We start from the raw sequence: 8,990 nt of genomic DNA, 5'->3' as shown, positions 1-8,990 counted from the left end.
TATATATATATATTGTATATAATTTTTTTTCTTTTAAATGAATCTTCTAAACATGGAGAAAAATGGTCATTTTATAAGACTAGTAAAAATGACTATTTTTGCGAAACACATGATAAATCTTACTCTTGCCTGAAAGTAAAAATACGACCGGAAGTGTAAGGTAAACAGTACGTACAATTACATGGTAAAACCATTCAAGTAATTATTACCTTTCAGTAAAGTAAATCATACTTTCAAGACTTTATATACCTGTATATTTTTTGCACGGTAAAGTAAATTTTTTTAGGCCAAGAATAAAAAATACTCGTCGATGAAGTAAATTCTATTGATATATTGATAATTCATAGATTTACAAAATGTAAAAAGTACATTATAGCACAGCTATAACGTACGATTCCTCATTTATCAGAAAAGTAAATTTTACATAAATTATAGATCATCCATCCTATATAAATAAACCTGGCCCAATCCAAATTTAAATTTATTAATTCCATCTCTCATATTACTTTATTTATTTTTTTTTCTCCGTGAGCGGCAGAAAACTTGTCGGAGGTTTTCGGGACACCCTGTACAATGGTATACACGTCAATACCGTAACGTTACGAGCGAGTACACGCCGGTGAGTAACAAATAACACGCAACGCCCGTCCGGAACGTGCAACCGAGAAGACCGGCCTCTCACCTCTTCCTCGCCGTGATCGGCGCGCACCTGCCCGTATCCGTATGAGTTTTTTTTTTTTTTTGTCACGACGACGACGTAATGAAAGACGCAAGGACACTTTATTCGGCGATCACGTAGAGTACTGACGGAGCAGCGATCAACCGCGACGCGTTCGTCATCGCAACTGGCCAGCCACCGGGATCTAAAATACCCCTTTCTTTCCACTCGTCCGCCCGTTATCGTTTACCCGTTATCGCTCGCACGCTCGATCGTTATCGCGTCACAGGCGCGAATGAGATTCGCGATCCGCGTCGAACCGCGAATCCAAAGATCGACGATGATCAATCTCGATCGCCACGCGGAGGACGTGCGATGAAGAAAAGAAGAGTATACTTCATCCAAAAAAATATCCTGGGAACGTCCTTAGGATATTCAGAGGATATAAACACAATATATACGTATTGGAGATCGAGGACTGCGAATTAGAAATTAAAATTCGACCAATCAGACCATTTTAGTTTTAATCCGTTTCGTTCTGATTGGCTGAATAATCTTCACTTCGCAATCTGCAACCACTAATAAGTAGGCTTTAAGGATATTTTCTGGACGTCTTTAGGACGTCCTTTGGAGATCTCTCTGCTGTATGACTGATAGAAATTCGTCATCAGAAATTAAGGGTGAAAATTGGATTTTATATTAGTTTCAATCAGATCATACAGATTAACTTCAAGCTTGGTTCGCCAATTTAATCGCATCTTTTTCTAATTTTAAGAATAAAAAAAAGATGAAAGTCAGTTGAGCAGAAATTAAAATTATTTTATATTAGTAAAAAAGAGCCACTAGCTTCTTCTATTACGTCGAATTTTACGATGAGAATTCAAAGTTCAAATTTGAATTTTCGTTCACGATGGAAATTCCAGAAATATGACAGACGATTTAAAAAGATGGAATTAATGTATCAATTTTTTTTTATAATATCATTTTTAATATAGAGAGAGCTCGATTTATTTATACTGTTAATATATCAGTATTATCACTGCCGATCATTTATGACAATCATCACGACCTAACAGTTCACTTATCAGTTATAAATGGCTCATTCGTTTATCAAAAGTATTATTTTTAATTGGGTCGAATTATTTCGGAGAGGATTCTACTCCAAAATTTTTAACTTCGAGACAAAAGGGAACGACCGATAACATTAATACATTTAAAATAAAGACATTCTATTGTTCTATTTTTCGAAGAAGAATAAAATGTCTATAGAATGTCTTCAGATTAAATTTTCCCATTACGATCGTGCTCGTCAATGATTTATCTGCCGTTTAAGAACAATTGATTTCAAGAATAAAGTTTCTCTATTGAGTCTGAAATATACCTTAAAGCTTTCCCTTTCGCATATTTATAGAGCTGTCACCGCGTTACGTATCCAAAAAAATATCCGTCGGAAATCTCCGGAAGTCCTCTCGAGGTAGACGACACAGTTCGAGTGAATTCCACCTGCGCGACGTGTCTTCTAATTCATTTAATACCAACGGCACTTCCTTCGGGTACGAGAGAACATTGTGTAGCAGGAGAAAATCGTATGAGGCCGATTTCACGAGCTCGCGTGCCACTGTGAGCGGAAAGCAGCGGCGACAGGACTGATCGTGCCGGGGCCCCTTCTTGTGCCGACCGATCCCCTTCAAGCCCATTCAGGTATCCATCGCTGCGTTATAACGCTAACAATGAGACGCGAACAGTGTTGGAAGCCGTTCTCTGCGAAAGAATTTGCTCAAAAAAAACAATACATTGAAAAAATACATGAATATTTTTTTGTCGTTTTACCAATAAGATTCTCGTGCCCAATTCCACCAACGTAGATTAACTTTAATCTCGGTAACAACTTACTCATCGTCTTGTCCTAATTCTAAAGATTAGAAAAAGACAAAGAGTAAGTTGAACCGAGACTGATCTACGTTGGTGGAAATGGATATCACACAATTTTACAACTCACGGTTTAACTCTTAATCGAGGTTCAACTTATTTCTCATCTCTTTCCAATTCTAGAATTCTAGAAAGAGATAATGAATAAGTGAGTTGTGAAACTGGGTCTAAATCAATTACGAAAGGAAATCGTTTTTTAAGACGCATCCGTTTGTTTTGGACTCAATTAGTTTTAATTTCGGTTTTAATTAACTGTTTGTCTTTTTCTAATTCTTAATGTTATATTGTTCTATATACATATATATATATATATATATATATATATATATATATATATAAAATTCTTAAAATTAGAAAAAGATAAGTTGAACAGAGATTAAAAAATTAATTTTACATTGATGACGGGCTTAATAAGTAAATGTTTGGATGAAGAGCGAAATAAAAGATAATTGAATTTTTTTAATACATCATGTCGTAATGCGTTAGCGTATAATGCATGTTTCATCAAGTAAATTATCATTAATTACGTATTAAATACATATTCGCTTTCATGTGTGTATTTAGATCTTTTATTTAAGCTTCAATGTACAATACCTATAGGAAAAGTATCACAAATGGCATCGTTATTGCCGGGTCGTTGAACGATGCAAAATGCGTATCGTACAATACCATATAAAAAATCGTAAAAAAATCGTGTAAAAATGTGAACACTCTCAAAATTTAATTTCATTATACGCATAATACTATAATTCATATACTCATATACTTATTAATTACAAATTATCAATTACTGTCCCGTTAAAATGCAGGACGCTTATTTTGAAAATCGTATAGTCCAATATTGTATTTTTTGTACAAAAGAACAGATCGTTTTCCGATTTTAGAAAGACTTCTGAAACTGGACGTGAGTCATTCTCAAAGAAGTCCCACGTCATGATCAAAGCATATTTCCGACAGATTGCACGTATAAGGCCCATATAAATACCGGAAATAAAATCGATATTATTAATGATTTTTTTCTTTCAAGTTTTACCCTTTCCATAATTATTAGTAATCTTGGGAGTCTTTGAATATCAAAAGAGATGATAGCTCTCGTTAAATATATCAAATACAGTAACACTGCGAGAGATATCTTGTCTAAGGGCCAAGTACTCCGAAGATAAGTGTCGATCGCCCAGCACCGCTTGAGTATTGTCCAAAGATATCGGATAAAAATATCGCATAACAACATATTCCCCGCATCGCACTTCGTACAAACAGTAACAACATAGCGCACTTGTTAACAAAAAAACTCAAATGCACTATAGAAAAAGTTCAGTCTATATATGGAATCGTTTGGAATTATAACACGTTTATACTCTCTAATTGTGTTCACATATTTCTAGACTCTTTGACTTAATACATTGTGGACAGGTCGCGTGAGTTCGTAGTTTTCCATGTGCATAGATAAATCAAATAATAATTGTTAATTGGAGATAATTTAATTACCCCATTTTTATGTATTGCGTAATAAGTAAATCTCATAAAGATGCTTATATGATAATTGTACGTAGTAGGATGATTATATACATCACGATGATTTATACTTTTATCATTAGTTTCTTTACCACATAGTCCATAATGTATTAAGACACATACATAAGTATATATACATATAAGTATTTATGTAATTAAGTATTTTAGGATCTAAAATCTCTCTTAAGAATTCCGAGACGGAAGAACGCAGAAAATATTACATTTACATCCGAAAGACTTCGCGAATACATATAAATGCTTATACTCTATTCGTTATTGCTTCGATATATCTGTATACAACATCCATATCAATTAACGTAAAACAATCATCTAAAAGTTTTATAAAAAGATATAAAGACAAAAAGCTAACGCGAATATGTAATTTCAATTACAAACGAGTAAAAGTTTCAAAAGTTACGGGCAGCTAGATGCAGCTCTGGTTGGATGATAAACACCTTTGAGACGCGGCCACAGTTCGATTTATCTTCCATCATCAAGTAATTCCTCATCGGCACGAGCAGCTCGTCGTACGGGTCCATGTTTAGTTGATACTCCTGCATGGCCCGGTATATGGCCTTGAAAGGTGGTTGCTTTTGCGAGTGAAATGTGCCGCGAGAACCATGCAACACCAGAGCACCTTCTCTTTCTGCCTCCGCACACACTGACATGTACATGCAATGGTCGGGCCTGTAGTTGTACCGGCATGAGTATACGTATAACTTCTCCGGATGATAATGGAATATTATGTTGATAATGTCCTGATCGCCCCAGGTTATCTTCAGTCTATACTCCTTGTGGATGGGAATTACATAGTCTGTCCATCGGAACTTCCTCATTCTCGTCAGATTCATCAGCATCACTCCTGAATTGACCCCCAGCTTGCCATAATATGGATGCTTGGCGAATCGATTGTACCAACCAGTGTTGGGATCCTCGTGCTCAGGACTAAGGGCTGCCAGCTGACTGGAGTTCATCTTCTTGAAATTATCCCAGACTTTCTCGGGTGGCGCCAGAAACAGGGTGTCCGTGTCCACATAGAGAACCGCATCCGTGTCATTCAGTACAGTCTAAAACATAAATCCTGTAAATCTTGCTCTCAGAAAAAAACAATGTTAATTAGATAATGATTATGTAATTTTTTTCCCTAAGACAGGAAAGTTAATATTTTTCATTACCTACAATAGTAAAATTTTAATTTTTCATGTTTCTTGTGTATAACTATACATAACTGGTGGTGGAATAATAAAAAATATAAGTTAGGCTATGATAATGGAAACAAGACAAATTGAAAAAAAAAAAAATAAGGAAAGTGCTAAAGATAATTAGAGAAGAAGTCCTTCAAGTATTAAAAAGTATGAAATAGAAATGGAGTATTGAGATTTTGTAAATCAAGTTTCTTCCTGGCTATCATATATTCTGAAGTAAATAACTCTATTCACTTTTCAAGTTTCTTTAGAGAAAAAATTACACAATCGCTATCCTGAAATTAGACCGCTAGTCAGATTTGCTTACTGGTAGAAACAGTCGTTGTGCTGCACAGGGTTTAAACAGCTTCTTCCACATGGCCACGTCGCTACCATCCGGGAAGGTGATGGGCCGCACCAGGAAATCAAAGGTCTTATTGGATATGAGTCGCCACTCGGACAACTTCTCGCTGAAGGCTGGTATCAAATTCTGCTCAGCCAGTATTATAAATTGTAGCGGCCTGCTGGTGAAGACCAGTGCCGATTTCAGCATAGTCAGGGCCTCGTGCAGCCTGTCCCCGCATACGACTACGCATATTGTCACCTCGTTTGTCGACGGGGTACCTGGGGACTTCTTCGAGAGCGCCAAGCGCTCCCTGCTCGTTGATGGTTGGTCGTATAGCTTGATGGAGAAATTGGTGGTCACGTTGAGCAGTATTATGAGCGCGGTGAGGATAAGGCACAGCAAGAACAACTTGTATACGGATTTCATCACGTCGTTGCGTTGCGTTTTATCTCAAACTGAACAGAATTGCGACGTGGTCGATAGACGACGTCGGCAGTGACCTGACGGCATTTTGGACCCCTTCTAAAAGCAGACGTCTATCCACGACGCGTTTGTGGAACACAGCGGGTTCCAATATCGCGTCGTCGATGTTGCGTCTCGCGTCTCAAGCAATGCTCTGCGCCATATTTACGATATAGCCTATGATGGAAGGGATAACAAGTGGTCTGTTTTCTGTTCCTGGGTATGAATTATGAAACTTATTTCCTAGGATGAAAAGTGAAAAATTTCTCCATTCACTTCAATGATTAAAATTTTTCATTCTAGAGATAAAGTTTCATGATTGATACCCTGCACTAGACTGCTTTAGAATATATCTATCTCACTTTAAATTTTAAGTTAAAAGTGTACACTAGTTCAGAGAAATCAGACCTATGGTGTGCTCAGTTTGCAAGTGTCTCTCTCTAAATCTCCGCCGTCTCTGTCTATGAACGCGTGAGCGTGAGGGGAAAAAACTGCCAAACTGTGAAACGCTAAACATGGAGCGATATTCATAGTCCATTTTTATTTTAAAACTGTCTTAAATAATGTCTTAAATGATGTCTAATTGATACTGAATCTTTCTTTGTTTAACACACTTTATGTTTCTCTTTTTATAGGAACGAGGTTTGGAATGAAAAAGGCCGAGATATCCTGCATTCTCAGGTTTCTCTCTGATAATATTTTTCAAATTTATAATAAACTTCTTGATATTGGAATTAGTGGTTAATGGATGTTGATTTTTTGACAGCCGGTAAGTCATTATTACTTTATCTACTGTCGATTTTGCCAACAGTCAGTAAAGTCAACAATAATTTTATCGACTACAAATAATTAAGATCCCTGTTTTAGTTATTGATATCAGAAATTTTTAATTTAAATTTTCTCATCTAATATATTTAAGAACGTCATAAAGACATCATAAAGACATCTTTTAGGATATATACATATCCAAAAGAGATCCAATAAACAGAGGTTTTTTTAGATAATATATGTTGTTTAGGTAAAAAATTGTTGGTAAGAACTCGCTTTCTGGACTCTTATTACATAATATCGCAATTTGATGACTCTATTTTCTAGATAATGTAATTGGCTGCTGTTTATCACTTAAAAGTAGTAAACAATTATCTTAACGGAATTTAGTAATAATGTAATTAACACTTAATGCTGTAGTTAATACCAACGTATTTTATTATTGAAATGTTATCTAAGAGTTGACGATCATGGCGTAGAGTTGCGTGGCTGTGTCAAACAAAATTTTTTTTTCCATATAGAACACATACATCAGATTTTATTTGATCGTCATCTCTCAGAAGGAAACCGAGAGTATCTTTATTGCTATGTAACAATCTCTTAATTCTGATAGACCATCGGATTTGAGATTAAAAACTATACATCCCATATCAGTGGATATAAAAATGGTCCCCACGTTTCTAACAAGATACAATAAACCGAGAGGAAGAACAAAATTTAAGAAAGACAATTAATATTATTAATATATTTGTGGCATGTAACATCGTATAATATCAGACGTCGAGTGGCTTGCCGTTCCGTGTAATTGATTCCCGATCTGTAGATCCGAGTTCGCAATCCCACTTGCCTTTTAAACACAATTTTTTGCGTTTAAAAAGACGAAAAAATATATATGTCTTTACACGCTTACTGACAGTTATCGATGCCCGTTGCGCAGATTTTTATATGGTGAAAAAGCTGACACCGACAACTATCGGTAGGCGTGTAAAACAGTTACAGAATCGCACCCCTGATGATTAAAAAGTTCTTTGATCACTGTAGCGCTAGTTCGGATCCGGGATTAAATTTATAGGTCCTATATTATTAGTGGATATTATTTATCTGCATTTGAGCGCAAAATTGAATATCCCAAAATTGCATTAGATCTTTCTATAAGGTCACATAAAACATATTTGAACTTTTTGATTTATGAGTTTTTATTTCTTTAATTATCTAAACGCATTACATAATAATAATGTTACACAGTATGAATTTAACTGTATTTCAAAGATACTAATTGCTTTTCTGCGCTACTAATAATCTTCCAATCTACATCCTGATAAAATAGAATATCAAAATCTGGATGACCCATCATCACTTTTAATGTCTTTTTTGCATCATTCCTGTAGTTAATATACGTTATATAAGTGTAACAATAGCAAATATTATTGACGATATATTCCCAATAGATGGGAATCAAAATTACGTTTTGAGATTTACCTTGTTTCGTTATTACCGTCAAGAAGAAATTTAGCACACATTGTGAATATCTTACGGCGCAGGTCTTTGAGATTAGAATTTGACAATAAACATTCCACACCAATAATATTAATAATATTATAAAGCAATCGACTAATAGTTGCCCTTATCAACGGATTCTTGTGGCTGTATAATGTTACAATATAATTGTTGGAGATGTCGATTGGAGCAAAGATGAGATTAAGTACATTCAATCACCTAGCACTATGTTCATTGGTCAATATACGAATACAAGTTGCAGGAGGCAAGTGTGACACCATGGAATCCAAGGCACGTTGTGCGTCATTTCGGATTCCTTTGTTCGTATGCGTGCTTTTCAAAAGTAGCGTAGATGCAAGTTCATCGAATTCAGGCCTTTGAGTACACTGGACTGTCTTGTACAATTCCATCGCTACCTGGCAGGCAGTTCTAACGACGTGCGGCCTCGTATTTCGCAGTAAACTGCAAAAATAATGATGTTACGTTGTAGCAAATAAAATACATGACTCTATCTCTCTAAAATTTTTTAAGTGAATATCATTCTGAAGGTGAAATCTCATTCTTAAAGATTGAAATTTGCGCTACTTTTTGTCAAGAGTGACTTAATTTTCGTTTTTTAGACTTAATTTTC

General features: G+C 35.5%; 3 protein-coding genes across 4 annotated transcripts in view; all 3 read right to left on the bottom strand.

Annotated features, from left to right (window-relative positions):
- LOC108747329 (PDZ domain-containing protein GIPC3) overlaps positions 1-2,288 on the bottom strand; it is a 10,897-nt gene extending 8,609 nt beyond the window's left edge. Inside the window, exon 1 of one of the 2 annotated variants that reach the window (XM_018484725.1) lies at positions 2,040-2,288. The gene's annotated coding sequence lies outside the window, so the exon portion shown is untranslated. Of the gene's footprint in view, positions 1-682; positions 833-2,039 lie in introns of those variants that run through there. The other variant, XM_018484724.1, reaches the window with a different exon arrangement.
- Positions 2,289-4,286: 1,998 nt separating this feature from the next.
- On the bottom strand, positions 4,287-6,247 carry LOC108747340 (glucoside xylosyltransferase 1). Its single transcript, XM_018484744.1, has 2 exons — positions 5,615-6,247; positions 4,287-5,169 (listed from the first exon to the last, which is right to left on the bottom strand). Exons 1-2 carry the CDS (start codon positions 6,056-6,058, stop codon positions 4,510-4,512), a joined length of 1,104 nt encoding a protein of 367 aa, XP_018340246.1. The 5' UTR covers positions 6,059-6,247; the 3' UTR covers positions 4,287-4,509.
- Positions 6,248-8,085: 1,838 nt separating this feature from the next.
- The window catches only part of LOC108747472, a 2,014-nt gene continuing 1,109 nt past the window's right edge, over positions 8,086-8,990 (bottom strand). The window contains exons 4-6 of the mRNA XM_018484969.1: positions 8,579-8,821; positions 8,342-8,506; positions 8,086-8,244 (exon numbers count right to left, since the gene is read on the bottom strand). Of these exons, the coding sequence (XP_018340471.1) occupies positions 8,115-8,244; positions 8,342-8,506; positions 8,579-8,821 (538 nt within the window). The 3' untranslated portion in view covers positions 8,086-8,114. The remainder of the gene's footprint in view (positions 8,245-8,341; positions 8,507-8,578; positions 8,822-8,990) is intronic.

The sequence above is a fragment of the Trachymyrmex septentrionalis genome, unplaced genomic scaffold (assembly GCF_001594115.1).
Source record: "Trachymyrmex septentrionalis isolate Tsep2-gDNA-1 unplaced genomic scaffold, Tsep1.0 scaffold2, whole genome shotgun sequence".
In the NCBI taxonomy this organism is placed as follows: Eukaryota; Metazoa; Arthropoda; class Insecta; order Hymenoptera; family Formicidae; genus Trachymyrmex; species Trachymyrmex septentrionalis.
The sequence above is the reverse complement of the archived record's forward strand: the minus strand, read 5'-3'. Positions and strand labels throughout refer to the sequence as shown.

Excerpts from the sequence above, each read along its gene's own strand:
- LOC108747340 (XM_018484744.1), bottom strand. The coding sequence starts at position 6,058 with ATGAAATCCGTATACAAGTTGTTCTTGCTGTGCCTTATCCTCACCGCG. Across the intron at positions 5,170-5,614 it reads CACAACGACTGTTTCTACCA|ACTGTACTGAATGACACGGA; the intron begins GTAAGCAAATCT and ends TTTATGTTTTAG.